Genomic DNA, 15967 nt, shown 5'->3' with positions numbered 1-15967 from the left:
GGACCAGAACCCAGTCTGGTTTCCAACAAGGGCTTCACCACTATGTGCATGTACTTCTGTGAATCTGTTTTCTCATATGTGAAATGAAGATAGTAATGCCCACCATATGGAGTTGCTATGAGACTTTCATGAATTAGTGTATGGAAAGCACCTAACAAAGACCCTAGCACATCATAGATACCACCCTTCACCTGCTACTCCTCATGTGGCAAATACAAATTAAGAATAAAAACTGACAAAGCAGTGCCCAGAAACATTTCTGTTTTCTGGATGGAGACAGCAAGGTAAACTTTAGAAGTAGTCAACAGAACCAAAGAACAGTAGTGTTCTCATATCCAAAGCTAGCTAGCCAAAACCAACAAATGTTCTATGGCCCAATAAAAAAAATCCCAGTACTGATCAACATCCACAATTCTACATCTGAAGCCACGTGGCTATCACCTGACTCAACTCCTTTGCCACCAATGTGGGTGAACTGTTGAGCCTTGTATTTAATGCTGATATTGATAGCTTCTGAATGCCTCCTCATGAACTCCAGGTTCAGTCTTTGCTATTCACCTTCAATTTTTTAAGTGATTAAATATTTGAGGTGTAACAAAAGTATAGAAAAAAGCATTAATGAACCCTCATTACCACCACCACACTTGTGAAATAAAAGGTTGCAGGCAGCTTCTCCTATGTGTACTTCCCATTACTCTTTCTTCACCAGAGATAATCATTATCATGATTTAGGGGTTTATCATTTTAATGGATATTGCATACTTTCATACGCCCATAAGCTATAATATATATGCATATATATATATATATATATGTTCATATTAAACTTTATTTATTTATTTTATTTTAATTTTTTTGAGACAGAGTCTCACTCTGTCATCAGGCACCAGGCTGGAGTGCAGTGGCACAATCTCAGCCCACTGCAACCTCTGTCTCCTGGGTTCAAGCAATCCTTCTGCCTCAGCATCCCCAGTAGCTGGGACTACAGGCACACGCCACCATGCCCAGCTAAATTTTTTTGTATTTTTAGTAGAGATGGGGTTTCACCATGTTGGCCAGGATGGTCTCAATCTCTTGACCTCGTGATCCGCCCACCTCAGCCTCCCAAAGTGCTGAGATTACAAGCTTGAGCCACTGTGCCTGGCCTCTATTTTATTCATTTTATTTGCTTATTTTTGAGACAGAGCTTCGCTTTGTCACCCAGGCTAGAGTGCAGCATGCTATCTTGGCTCACTACAACCTCCACCTCCTGGGTTGAATTCTCATGCCTCAGCCTCTCAAGTATCTGGTACTATAGGCAAAAAACACCATGCCCAGCTAATATTTGGGGGGTTTGATTATTATTATTTTAGTAGAGATGGCATTTCTCCATGTTAGCCAGGCTGGTCTCGAATTTTTGCCCTCAAGTGATATGCCCGACTTGGCCTCCCAAAATGCTGGGATTACAGGTGTGAGCCACCACAGCTGGCCTAAACTTTATTTTTTAAATGGTCATATTGTATATATTTATCTTGAACTTAATGTTTTTGAGATGTTTTTCACGTAGATTCATATAGCTGTGGTTGGTTCATTTTAACTACTGCATACTTTTCTATTTTGTCATATTTTATTGTAATAGCATACACTATGTACTTACCTGCTCTCTTATTCATAGACAATTAGTTTGTTTCTAACTTTTTGCTATTATAAACAGAGCTGAAATGAACACTCTTATATTTGCCTCCCGTTGAGGGTAGGGTGGGCAGAAGCAAGAATTTCTTTATGCACTTTGCTTTATTGCACTTCACAGGTACTGTGTTTTTTACAAATTGAAGGTTTGCAGCAACCATGATTTGAGCAAGTCTGTTGGCACCATTTTTCCAAAAGCATATGCTCTATATGTCTCTATGTCACATTTTAGTCATTCAATATTTCAAGCTTCATAATTATTATATCTGTTATGGTGATCTGTGGTCAGTCATCTTTAATGTTACTATCTATTGTCATTGTTTTGGGCTGCCATAAACCACACACATATAAGACAGCAAACTTAATTGACAAATGTGTGTATTCTTATTGCTCCATCAACCAACTGTTCCCCTATCTGTTTCCCTGTCCCTCTCTTGGGCTTCCCTATTCCCTGAGACACAACAGTGTTGAAATTAGGTCAGTTAACAACACTACAATGGCCTCAAGTACTCTAGTGAAATGAATAGTTGCAAGTCCCTCAGTTTAAATTCAAAGCTAGAAATGATTAAGCTTAGTGAGGAATGCAGGTAAAAAGCCAATACAGGCCAAGAACGAGATCTCTTGTTCCTGTTAGCTAAGTTGTGAATGCAAAGGACATGTTTTTAAAGGCAACAAAAAGTGCTACTCCAGTGAACACACAAATGATTAAAAAGCAAAACCGCCTTATTGCTGATTTTAGTGGTTTGGATAGAAGATCAAAACAGCCACAACATTCCGTAAGCCAAAGCCTAATGCAGAGTAAGGCCAAACTCTTTATTTCTAGAAGGCTAAGAGAGGTGAGGAAGCTGCAGAAAAAAGTTTGGAGTGAGAGATGTGGGCTCATTAGGTTTAAGGAATGATGCCATCTCCATAACAAAAGGTGAAGTAGGAAGTGCTGATTGAGAAGCTGCAGAAGTTACCCAGAAGATTTAGCTAAAATCATCGGTGAAGGTGGCCACACTAAACAACAGATTTTCATGGAGATGAAACCGCCTTCTACTGGAAGAAGATGCCATCTAGGACTTTCATAGGTAGAAAGAAGTCAAAGCCTGGCTTCAAATCTTCAAAGGACAGGCTAACCCTCTTGTAAGGAGCTAATGTAACTGGGTGACCCTTAGTTGAAGCTAATGCTCATTTACCATTCTGAAAATCCTAGGGCCCTTAAGAATGATGCTAAATCTACTCTTTCTGTCCTCTATAAAATAAACAACAAAGCCTGGATGATTGCACATCAGTTTACAGCATGCTTTACTGAATATTTTAAGCCCACTCTTAAAACTTACTTCTTGAAAAAAATCATTCTTTTCAAAATATTACTAATTAACGATGCACCTCGTCGCCTAAGAGATCTGATAGAGATGTTCAAGGAGATTAATGTTGTTTTCATGCCTGCTAATATATCCATTCTGTAGCCCATGGATCAAGGCGTAATTTAGACTTTCAAGTCTTATTATTTAAGAAATGCATATCTATCGCTTTCATACATAATGATTCCTCTAATGGATCTGGACAAAGTAAATTGAAAACCTTTGGGAAGGGATTCACCATTGCAGGTGCCAATCAGAACATTTGTATTTCATGGCAGGGGGTCGGGGGGGCAAAAATATCAACATTAGCAGTTTAGAAGAAGTTGATTCTAACTCTCACAACTGACTTTAAGGGGTTCAAGGCTTTAGTGGAGGAAGTAACCACATATGTGGTGGAAACAGCAAGAGAACCAGAATTTGAAGTGGAGCCTGAAGATGTGGCTTAATTGCTACAATCTCATGATAAAACTTGAACTCATGAGGACTTGATTCTTATTCATAAGCAAAGAAAGTGGTTTCTTGAGATGAAACCTACTGCTGGTGAAGATGCTATTAACATTGTTGAAATTACAAGGGACTTAGAATATTCCATAAACTTAGTTGAACAGTGACAAGGTTTGAGTGGATTCACTCCAATTTTGAAAGAAGTTCTATGGTGAGTAAAATGCTATCAAAGAGCATCACATGCAACAGAGAAATCTTGTGTGAAAGGAAGAGTCAATTGATGGGTTAAACTTCATTGTTGTCTTATTTTTTAAAATTGCCGCAGGCACCCCATCTTCAGCAGCCACCACTCTGATCAGTCAGTAGCCATCAGTATCAAGGCAGGACCCTCCACCAGCAAAAAGATTATGACTCACTGAAGGTTCAGATTATTGTTAGCATTTTTTAGCAATAATGTATTTTTTATTGAAGTATGTACTTTTTAAAGACATAATGCTATTATATGCTTAACAGACTACAATATAGTATAACACAACTTTTATATGTACTGAGAAGCCAAAAAGATTGTGAGACTCACTTTATTTCAATATTCACTTTATTTTGGTGGTCTGGGACAGAACCCACAATATATCCAAGGTATGCCTGCAGATAACCAGGAGTTAAATTGCTAGGTCTTAAGGTCTGTGACAGTCTAACAGGGTTTATTTCAAAAGCCAAATGGTGCCATAGAAAACCACATGGTGAAATCACTGCACAAATATGCAATCAACAAAAATAGAGCTGTGTAAACAAGAGTTTCGACAAATTCACCTTGTCCAAGAGTGATTAAACCATCACTTTTGTCTTTTATGGCAGAGCTTATGCTGCAACCTTTAAAAATTCCTTGATGGGCTCCTCTTTGTCAGCTTCACTTCTGGCTCTGTACTGGACCCTGTGTCATATTGTGGCCTATTCCTGTCTGCCAAGTGTGGCCTCTGCAGTTCCCAGCAGATATCCAGGTTCAGTTTTACTAGCTCTTTGGCTCCAAGTTCAAATCAGATCCGGTATCCTAAGCTGGAAGAAATCTGGTAGATCTTAGCATTCCATACATTTGTTTTACTTTGAGAAAGCTAAGGTTCAGGGAGGTTAGCTGACATACCTAGCATGTGGTAGAACAAGACGTCCCTCCTGAGTCATTCTTCCTCCTAAACTCATGCTGCTTTGATGGAATTTGGCACTGAAGTCATAGAAGAATGAGGTGACCTTGTAAAACAGTGTTGATGTGAGGATGGGTGATCTTACTCAGTTCTGGAGTTAGAACTCCAATCTTCAGAGTTTTAGATAAGATGGAACAACCTATATAGAAATGTGAGAAAGAATGGTGAGGTAGAAGGATGAGAGGTAGAAAAGATGGTGAGGTAGAAGGAGAGAGTATGGTATAATGTAAATCATGCCATAAAACACAAATCTACTCTCAAATCTTGTAGAGAAGAAAGTATTGCATACATGAAGGAGGTCAGCTGTGTCTTATGCCAAAAGAGGTTGAAGAAGATGAAGCCAGAGAGGTGACCTTTGGATTGGTAATGTAGAGGACCTTGCCAGAAGCAGTTTCCACAGAGGCAGAGTTGTAGACACAAAAATCAGAGGAGAGTGGGTTAAAAAAGGAGGACTTCCAATTTTAAAATAATATTTTTAAATAAAAATAGTAAGTTAAAATATTGTCCCCTTTCTCTCAAAAAACCAAACCCAAACCAGGTAAACTTGAAACAAAAGCACAAAGACCATCTTTGAGGAAACTGAGAAATGTTTGAACCATTAAAACACCACATGTAAGAATAGAAAGGAAGGAAGGGTGGCAAATGATATGACATGGTGGAGAAAAGTCAAATATAATCCTGTGGAAGGAAATACTGAAAGTGAACAAGACATGTAGCCTTGTAGAATCCTGGAAAGCTGAAAACCTGGATATCGCAAAAGGCAAAGAAGGGTTAGAGAGTGAAAACTGGAATATTGATTGTTTAAAAATGTATCTGAGCTCTTCAACCTTTAAAACCATCCCTCCCTCCCACTAGAGTTTGAAAATCACCCCTTCTTTACCTCCACCAGAAGGGAGAAACATATTTTCTGAGAAAATTGCACAAGAATGGTCTCATAGTCAGGGACGCCAGGCACAGGGAAATTATAGAGACATCTGCAAAACAAATGTTGCTACTTCCAGCCTTCCTCCTTGTCCAATTTCAAGCTTAAAATCTAGGAAAATCGTGTGAAAACTACTTCTCTGTAGAAATAAATACCTTAGAGGGAAAAAAATATGCACATACACTGATATTTGAAGGTCTTCATAAAAACCTGCTTAAAAAAAAAAAAGCTAGTCATTCATTAATTGGCATCCTATCATGCAGAATTTCCAATAAGGCTTTTAGTGTCATTCATTCGATATGGACAGACAGCCAAAGATCACTAAACATTTGAAGAAGGACTCCACCAGAAAAGACAGGGAAGTGAGAAGACAAGTTTCAAGAAGGTGTGTCTTATAGGGAGATGCAAATAAATAGGTCAGTAGCTAGAGGGAGATGTGGGGTCAAAGAGGACTTTAAAAAAATTTTTTTAAGATAAGAGATACTAGAGTATATTTGTATGCTGGTAATCAGCATCTAGTATTTTTCTTTATGACCAATGTGTAGTCACAAACATTTTACACATTCTGACAAATGTGTAGTCGCAAACATTTAGAAAAGAACTGTAAAGTATGTCTGCTTCTGCTTATGATACTGAGAGATGTGAAAAGCCTTCATTTCCATGGTCAACCAGAAAAGCCCAAAGTAAAATTCGTGTTTCCATGAGGCTAGTAGAGACAAAAGCAGCACTGATTAACTGAATTAGAGAAAAACAAGCCCTTTATAAAATAGCTAAGCAGAGAAGCTTCTGCAGAAGCTTCTATACTTAAAGGTGGATGCCTGGTCTAGGTTTGGGTAATTGGAGCAATGGGTCTTCTGTAGACAAAGACTCTGCAGGGATAAGGAAAAATCAGCTGAGTCTTACTTAACCAGGTGTGCCAGAAGGAGGCATTAGAATCTGAAATGAAAAAGAAATCTCTCAGCCTAAGTTCTCCCTGCTCACCCACACTTCTGCATTTTCTAAGAAAGCAGCAGTGAAGGAATTGCCTGCAAAGTAGAGAGAAATTACATAATTAGGTGGATTCTCGTTGTGCTTGGATTCTGGAGTCCTACCAGAGTAAAATACAAAGGTCAAGCAAAAATATCTGAAGCTACACCTAGCCTCTCCCAACTCAAACGCTGAGAAGATCACAAAGGCAGGGCAGGGCAGAAGGCCAGAAGTTGGCCTAGTAACAGGAAACATGATTAGCTCAGCCTGACTCAAGGAGGAATCTAATGTTCAGCCCCTCACCCTAGCTTACAAAGAATAAAAGGCTTACACTCCGCAGTGAGTAAACAACAGAAACCAATATTATACCAAAGACTCCACTGCTTTTTTTGTACTCAGTGACTGAAATGTAAACTATTATGAAAAATGGGAAAAAGCAGGGAAGAGCATTTTAAATGTTACTCACAATTTTAAAAAATTTTTAAAAGATACAGTTAATAGAAACAAACCACAGATGATTCAGTTATTGGAGTTATTAATAGGGACTTTTAAGCGACTATTATAAATAGGATAAATAACTTACAGGAAAAGGTAAAATATAATAGGGGAAGATATGGGTCATCAGAAATTTTAAAAAGAAAACTGAAAGAAAGAATGAAGTAAAAACTGTGGAACTGAAAGATACATTATTTGAAATTAAAAAATCATTAGATGGGCTTAAAAGCATATTGAACACCACAGAAAAGGGATTAATACATTTAAGAACAACTGAGTAGAAATTATCCAAACTGAAAGAAAGGGAAAAGTCTGAGGGGTGGAGGGAGAGAATGAACCAGTCCTGTGACTTATGGGATAATATCAAGTGATCTATACTACTTGATAATATGTATTAGTGTAATTGAAAAACCAAACTTGATCCACACACAGACCCAGAAACTCAAAGAACCTCAAGCAGGACAAATAGAAAGAAAGCATCACCTAAACACGTCATAGTCAAATTTCCAAAAAGTCTTAAAAGCGGCCAGAGGGAAGGGAAGAAATATATGTTAAAGAGAAACAACATTGAAATTAATAACTTTCTTTTCATTAGAAAAGAAAAAATGAAATCCAGAAAATAACAGTCCAATATATTTAAAGAGAGAAAAGAAAAAAAATCAACTTAGAATTCTATATCCAGTTAAAATATTGAGGACAGAATTAAGACATTTTCTGAAGGGGGAAGATGCCTGAGAGAATCATCATCACCAAATCTGCACTATGGAAAAAAATGCCAAAGAAATTATTTAGGGTGAAGAAAAATGATACGAGGTATAAACTAGATCCACAAAAACAAAGAAGAAGAGTACCAGAAATGATAAATGTTTAGATAAATATAAAAGGTTATTTTTTATCTTTTCAATAATTTCATAAAAAGACCATTGACTAAGAGAGAATAATAACACTATTTTGGGATTTGTTACAAACAGAGAAATAAAATATATGACAATAATAGCACAAAGGATAAGAGGAAACTGTGTGGAAGTATAATATTAAAAGGTTCTTCCATTATATGAGAAGTAGCATAATATTAACTTATAGTAGCTTGTGATAAAATAAGGATGCTTATTATAATTCATAGAGCAACTGCTTTAAAAAAGACAAAAAAGATATATAGCTTTATATTTTTAAAAAGCTAGTAGGGAATACTAGATGAAATACTAAAAAGTACATGATCAATGCAAAAGAATATAGGAAAGGAGAAACAAAGAACGTAAGTGACCATTAGTAAGCAAATAGCAAGACAGCAAGATAGTGGACTTAAACCCAGCCATGGCAAAACTTAAATTAAATATTAAATGAACTAAAGATTCCAGATAAAAGGCAGAGAATGTCACACTGCCTGAAGAAGCAAGATCCAGCATATCATTGATCTATTGCTCCATAAAATACACCCCAAATATTAGTAGCTTGAAACAATAATTTCTTATGCTAATTTCACCTGGACTTATTTATGCAGCTTATATATAGGATCAGCTGGGGATTAGGCTCAACTGGGAAATATAATGCATCTGGAACAACTGAAGATCTCTCTCTCAATATGGTTCTTTTTTCTCAAAGAGTTAAAAAGACCAGGGTTTCCCTCATGGTGGCTGCAGCAGTCCAACAAACTCCAATATTCACGTGCTGATAGAGCCTTAGCTTTTGTTAGGTTTACTGGTGTCCTGTGGGCTAAAGCAAGTTGCATGGCCACATGCGGAGCCAGTATGGGAGAGGACCATACAGGGGGAGGGGAGATCTTTTGGGACATTAGTAAATAGTCCACCACATACATTATATATGGTTAAAGAGACACACTTTAAATGTAAATATGTTGATAGATTAAAAGTGAAAGAATGGAAAAATATATACTGCGCAAGCACCAATCATAAAAAGTTGGAATGGATATTAGACAAAGCAGACTTCAAGATAAAAAGTATTTACCAGAGATAAAAAGTTATTGAAGAAAATATGTGTGTCAAAGACAATCCATGGGTTAAAGAAAAAATCACAAGGGAAATTAGAAAATGTATCCAACAAAAAACGAAAACCCAACATATCAACATTTGTGGGATGCAGCTAAAGTAGTGCCTAGGGGAAATGTATAGCTTTAAATGTTTCTCTTGGGAAAGAAGAAAAGCTTAAATGATTTAAAACCAATGAAAAGTAAAAAGAAAGAACTTATTAAACTCAAAGTAAATAGGTAAAGGAAAATAATAAGTGAATCAGTAAAATTGAAAATAGACATATAATAGAAGAAGACAAATAACAGAGAAAATCACAAAGCTCAAAGTTGAATTCATTTTAAAAGAATAAATTGATAAACCACTAGTAAGAGTGATTTTTCTAAAAGGAGCGAAAATGCAACTTACAAGTAATATCAAGAAAGGGACTATTACTACAAATCCTACAAAATGTTAAAAGATAATAAAGGAATATTATAAATAATTTCATAGAAATATATTCAATTATAAAGGAAATAAATATCTAGACATGTTACTATATATAAATTATATTTCACTAAAACGTATACAAGAAGAGCTTTGGTTCAGCATGCATCTTGATATTATATTTATCATGTTGGCCTATCCTTCAGTAAAAGTCCCAAAGAGATTATGTTTTATGTACATTATAAACAAATGATTACATTTCGTTGTAGAACTTCGTGACTCCTGAGTAACAGCAAAATGTCTTAATTAATCTGTGTTCTTCTGTTCACTATACTGTTTACTTGTAGTCAACAATTGGAGGCATAAGACCATCTGGAAATGTTGCAAGAGTGCCATTAGTGGTAATAAATAGTGATAGGTGTTTACTGTATAAGTTGAGAACAAAAGCCAACAACTGCAAAGCATTTGAGAAGAGTCCAATTCCACAGAAGCTCTTTCACAAGAAGACTAGGAAGTTGACAATGCAGAGCTGATGCTGGATTATTTTTGGATGGTGATGGAGGTTGTTTTTATAGAACTAAAATGTGGTAGACATTGCAGAATCCTAAGGGAGATTTTGCAGTGGAAACCTCAGTAGAATACTCAGGATGAAGGCTTGTTGAAGTACTTCTTGATATTCTGTGTGTGTTCGTCTTTTAGTGTTTTCATCAGCAATGTTATCAAACTGTCATAACACAACCAGAATCCCAGAAAGTAATCATGAAGAGTAAAGAAATTCCCAGAACAACAGAAAGACAGAAAACACTGTGACTTACTCCCCTACCTTCTACCCCTACAAACCAGCATAGTGCTAGGTAGACAGTGTATGCTCAATAAATAGCAGTGGCCATGAATGAATGATGGGTGAATACACCCATCATTCATTCAACAGTCACCTGCTTGATGCCAGTTATTAACTGTAGTGGGAGTTGCAAAAGGAACACAAAACATGTGGCCTGAAACCCTTAGCTTCTAAATAGGAACACTGGCAGACATGTGAAATCACCAAGGGAAACAGGCACACTGTAATAGCAGCCTCTCTTCACAGGGTTCCCAGCCTCTTTCATTTCCCAGGAAGATAACATTTCACTTGGTAATAACCAAGTCCTCAGAGAGGTTCTTATCATCCCTTAAAAGATCTTTCTTCCAATGTCCTTCAGTTTCCAAGAACATAAAGAATAGACCCTTATTAATAGTTCCGTTATCCCAGAACTAAAATACACCCACAATTCCTATGAAACCATCCGTTTTGTTTGCTTAGATGTGGGTCCTTCAAGAAGGACAGAGAGTAGGGAGATGCGGCCATGTGTTATTTGATCTTTTGAGCAGTAGGGGCGGTATAATGGGGAGGTTGTGATCACCACTCCCAACTAGTCAGTTTATATCTTGCCAGATAAAAAGCTTCAAGGATAAGGACATTTTCCAAAACAGCTTTGCTTGTTCTGGTACCAAAAAAATAGAAAGCTCAAGAAAATACTTGTAAAGAAAAGGAAGTAGGCTTAGAGAAAATAGTCCAGTTCCCAGACTTTATTTGGCAGGGAAAAAATACAGTGAAGCCAAGCAAACTTTTCCATACCCCCAAGATGCATTTTTTTTCTCTCTCTCTCTCTTTTTAAATCTCAAGTCTTAATACAATAGTCCACTTTTAGTGTTACCCAAATGTCTCAGACTTCTCTAGTCAATGACCAAAGAATTAGATCACATTTACTTTTAATGTCCAACCTTCTCCCACCTGACTGTCAGAAATTAGCCCTCTGCCCCATAGTGCCCCCCAGCTCTTGTGAGGGAATCTATGGTGCCACCTCTGTGTGCTCACATACAGACCCCAATTTTCCCATCCCAGCCTCCCCGTCATGTCCCCTTGCCACTACCTCTGCTTCTGGGACCCTCACAAAACTGCCAACCCACGAGGCAGAGCTCCCCCCTGCCAGGTGACTGTGGTGCCTCGCACTGCCCCCTACATGGTCTTGGTGGGGGGGCACTGCTCTCATCTTTATCCTCCAAGACATATGCTCTTTCTCATTACCAAACAACAGAGTTTGAAATTAAAGTATGTCTTTTGATAGGATTTATTGGAATATTGGAGGTAATGTAAGAAATATAACATAGAGAATGATGTTTAACGACCACATGGTCCCAGACTTGTCAGTGACCAGGTCTGGCCAATGACCAGGTCAGGTTCTGCTTGGCCTCCCTCCACATGGCCAAGGGAAGCTCATCCCTGCCCCAAAATTGGTTTCTTCCCAGAATAATTAACAATTCCCTCCACTCACCCCTTCAGTAGGCACAGAAGATATAGTGGGGACCAAAACAGTCATGGCCCAGTCCTCATGGAATTTAGAGTCTAGAACTGAAGCACATGGCCCAGTCCTCATGGAATTTAGAGTCTAGAACTGAAGCAAACAAAACCTAACAAATAAAGTCTAGAACTCAAACGAACAAAACCTAAACAAATAATTATATAATCAAATGTTATTCATTATAAAATGTCCTAAGTGCCATAAAGCAAAAATTGTGGGGTACTAGGAAAAAGTCTAATAGAGGAAGACAATTCAGATTAGGAAGTTCAGGTAAGACTACTCTGAGCAAATGGCATTTAACTTGGGACTGAAGGCTGGGTAAGAATCAGTCCCATGAAGAGCTGATCATATAGTGTTCCCAGGCAGCAGTGATTGCTGATATGAAGGACTATTGGAGAAAGGGGCTTGGGAAGACCAGGGTAGCTAAACGCAAGAGAGTGGGAGCAGAGTAGTATGAGATGAGGCTAGACGGGGGGCAAAAGCCATCCACGTAGGCACTGGAAGGTCATGACAAGAATTTGGGTTATAATCCCAGGTATAATGGACTGCTGTTGAAGGGCTTTGAGCCAGAGAGTGAATGCCATGATTTGATCTGTACTTCAAGGATATTCTTGCAGCCTTATGGAAAAAGAATGGAAAAGGGGGCAAGAGGCCAGTCAAAAGATAGTAGGTGACTACCCCAGTGGCTAAGCAAGAGATGATGGTGGCTGGGACAATGGTGTTGGCTGAAGAGATAGAGAAGTAGTCCATTTCAAGATATGTTTGAAGTAGAACCAACAGAACATGATGATGGTGAGAGGAGAGTCAAGGTAGTGGGTCAAGGAAGGCTTCTAGTTTCTGACTTGGGCAACTGGGTGTGTAGTCTGATAGATGGGCATTGAAAAGACAATAGTCAGTTTCCAAAGTCTGAGTTACTTGGTATTAAATATTCCACCCACGAAGCATCAGCAGCCCAGGGACAGGCTCAAGCACACCCCTTTTCAGTTTGTCTTTTAAAACCTCCAGCAGTCTGGCAATCCACCCTTACCCACAGTGTCCCCATCACATCAGTTTTAAAGAAAGATTACTATTTTCTTTAGAATTCCCCCTCCAAGCAATGCCAGGATAAACATTAGAGAAAGAGAGAGTATTTATCATCCTGATTAAAAGCAGGGCCTCTGGGATTAAATCCCACCTCTGCCACTTACAGGAGCCTTGGGTACGTTCTGTAACCACTCTGTGACTCAGTTTCCTTGTCTGTGAAATGGAGGTAACAATAGTACTACAGCAAAGAGCTGTGATAATGCTTAAGTGGATCAGCTGTTTTCCTGTATTTAGACAGAGCCTGGCACCATAAGTTCCCAGAGCCGTAAGTTCCCAGACAGTGTTAGTAATTACCATTGCCTTTCATTGATGCAAGCTTCTTACTTCTCTAGCGTTGTTCCATCCTAGGATACTGCTTTGCAGAGAAGAAAACCTTTTTTGAATCAAACAGATTTGACTTCAAGTCTCCACTCTCCTACTTAACCTCTCTGAGCCCAAGTTTTCTTACCTGTAATGTGAGGGCAGTAATACCCACTTTGAGTGATTATTATGAGGATGAACCAGAAATCTTTGGTCACTACTTTGTATATAGTGGATGCTCAATAAATGTTAGGTTTTTGCTATTCAAAAAGAGTCTCTCATCCTAATTTAAATAGAGCATCTCCACCGTCTACCACTAAAAAGACTCCAGTGGGAGAAAGGCAAAATTTCAAACCCTTCATAGGGTTACAGTTTATGAATAAAGTATGTGAATCAGATATTATACTTTAGTGTCCTTTTTGGTACTTTTTAAAAGACAGGAACATGAATGTAGGCTTCTTACATTCAAGAGGGAATGGTCCACAAAGATTGCATTTGGCCCCCGTATCACGTCTCTTTCCCACCGCCAGTTGGACTCCTTCCCAATGCTATATCCCACTTCCTCTTCCTGCCCGTGCTGTCACCTTGAACAACCAGAGTAGGAAAACACAGGCACCGGCCCACAGAAACCACTCTTAGGTGTCCTGGAAAGTGGAAGATTCCTTGGGCTTTTATTTTCCTTTTCCTTTGGCACCCCCATGCGGGTGGCAGTTTGCTCTGGATGCCACCCTCTCCCGCCAGCGTCCTTGTGGTAGCCTTTTCCTGGGTTCTTGGTTCTCACCTCTTTCTGGCTCACATGAGCCATTTGCACTGCTGCCTAAGTTGCTGTGTGTCCCATCAGGAGCCGCATTTAAAGACTCATTTCCAGTGTAGAAGGGAAACACTCTCTCTGTTAAGGGAAAGGAAAGCGTTTATAAGCAGATGGGGATTCCTGCAAAAGAGTCTTTCCCCTTAAATCCTTGAAATCTCACACTGTGAAATCCTATGCTATGGCTGACCATGAATGGATAATATAAAGGCCTTCCCTTTGATAGGCTTTTGGGTAATTCGTGGAACTATATAGCAGTATCCCCAGAGGTAAGAAGACTAGTATGTATGACTACAACAGCAAAGTTAAAAATGCTCAAATAAGACTGACAGAGTGTCTTTGGATTTCAGAGAACAAATCCGTCAAGGCCTAGAAGAACTCCAGAAAGTTCTGCCAGGAGGAGACACTTACATGCATGAAGGATTTGAAAGGGTAATTTTAAAACAGTTTTAAATCCAAATATAAAGTGTGATATTGAAAAATCAACATAGGGTGACTGACGAGGTAAGGCACATATATTAAAAGGGCTGAATAGCACCCAATAGCAAGAGAGTACATTTTCTTCCCATATGCTTGTACACTGATAACTCTATCCAAAAGAGCTAAAGAAATGGATTCCCTTCCTCCTTCCCTGACCCTGATGAATGGTTTGTTAGCTAATAGTTGGCTGGCAGTCACAAATTCCTGCCACACACAAGTCCCTGCCATTCCAAAAATGTCCTTCATTGGATGTCAGCTTCAGTGATTGAGGCAGAATTTCAGGGACTCCAGCTTTAAGGGAAACAAATGCTAGGCCATAAGGAATAAGACATCAATCCATGTTAACAACTACAGTCATCTGTCACTTGACAACAGGGATACATTCAACGAAATGCCTTGTTAGGCAATTTTGTCATTGTGACAGCATCATAGTGTGTACTTACACAAACCTAGATAGTACAGCCTATTACACACCTAGGCTATATGGTATAGCCCATTGCTCCTAGGCTACAAACCTATACAGCATGTTATTGTACTATGCATTGTAGGCAATTATAACACTAATGATACTTGTTTCTAAACATAGAAATGGTAATCCATTGAACTACGGTGTTACCACAGCTACGGTGTTACCACAGCTACGATGTCACTAGGTGATCGGAATTTTTCAGCTCCATTATAATCCTAGGGGACCACCATCATATGTGTAGTCTGTCCTTGACCAAAACATTGCTATGCAGCACATGACTGTATACTACTTAAATGAGAGCGTAACTTTACATGGATGTCGGCCACTGACACTTGAGCAAAGCCCGGGTGAATTACATAAGGAATCAAGACTGAATTGTCTGCATATTCAACAACAGAGCCCATTATCCACTATGGTTTTTGGAGTGGCCAACCATGGTTTTAAGTCTAATGGCTCGTTCATGTGTTTTTCAGGCCAGTGAGCAGATTTATTATGAAAACAGTCAAGGTAAGCCTATAGTATAAATTACCCATATGAATTATTTAACATTTTCTGTGTTGCTAAAAAAAAAAAAAAAAAGTAGCTTCAGTCATTTCATGTTTCAAAAGACATGTATGAAATTATCTGTAATACTTAGACACAAATTTCATCATAAACAAGGAATGCATAGAAAAGTGGCATGTATTGGGTCAAATTCCACTGTCCTGTTGATGCCAAGAAAAGTTATCTAAAAGTAATTAAGTCCCATTATGGCCACAGTCCAATTCCCATGAACAGTTTTGCATGTTGAATTCATTAAATTAGTAAATACTTGCATAGGTTAGTAAAGTCTTAGATTTTTATGTAAAACTTAATTTTCTTGTCCTTCTCTGAGCCCCAAACCTCTTCATTGCTGTGACTGGACATAACATTAAGATCAAGATACCAGTTTGATTAAACTTTGTTTTATTTAAATGAAAAAACTGCATAAAATGTACTTGGTATCGAAATTTTTATTATTATTTTAGCTATTATTACTACAGTTTCTTTCATGAGTAGCA

The 15967-nt window shown here is 38.3% G+C and overlaps 1 protein-coding gene across 4 annotated transcripts in view; it reads left to right on the top strand.

Annotated features, from left to right (window-relative positions):
* ANTXR1 (ANTXR cell adhesion molecule 1) overlaps window positions 1-15967 on the top strand; it is a 266805-nt gene that overhangs the window by 53427 nt on the left and 197411 nt on the right. For all 4 annotated transcript variants that reach the window (XM_003922664.4, XM_074398773.1, XM_074398788.1 and 1 more), the window contains exons 4-5: window positions 14329-14410; window positions 15401-15434. In XM_003922664.4, the coding sequence (XP_003922713.1) occupies window positions 14329-14410; window positions 15401-15434 (116 nt within the window). The remainder of the gene's footprint in view (window positions 1-14328; window positions 14411-15400; window positions 15435-15967) is intronic.

The sequence above is a fragment of the Saimiri boliviensis genome, chromosome 1 (assembly GCF_048565385.1).
Source record: "Saimiri boliviensis isolate mSaiBol1 chromosome 1, mSaiBol1.pri, whole genome shotgun sequence".
In the NCBI taxonomy this organism is placed as follows: domain Eukaryota; kingdom Metazoa; phylum Chordata; class Mammalia; order Primates; family Cebidae; genus Saimiri; species Saimiri boliviensis.
The sequence above is the reverse complement of the archived record's forward strand: the minus strand, read 5'-3'. Positions and strand labels throughout refer to the sequence as shown.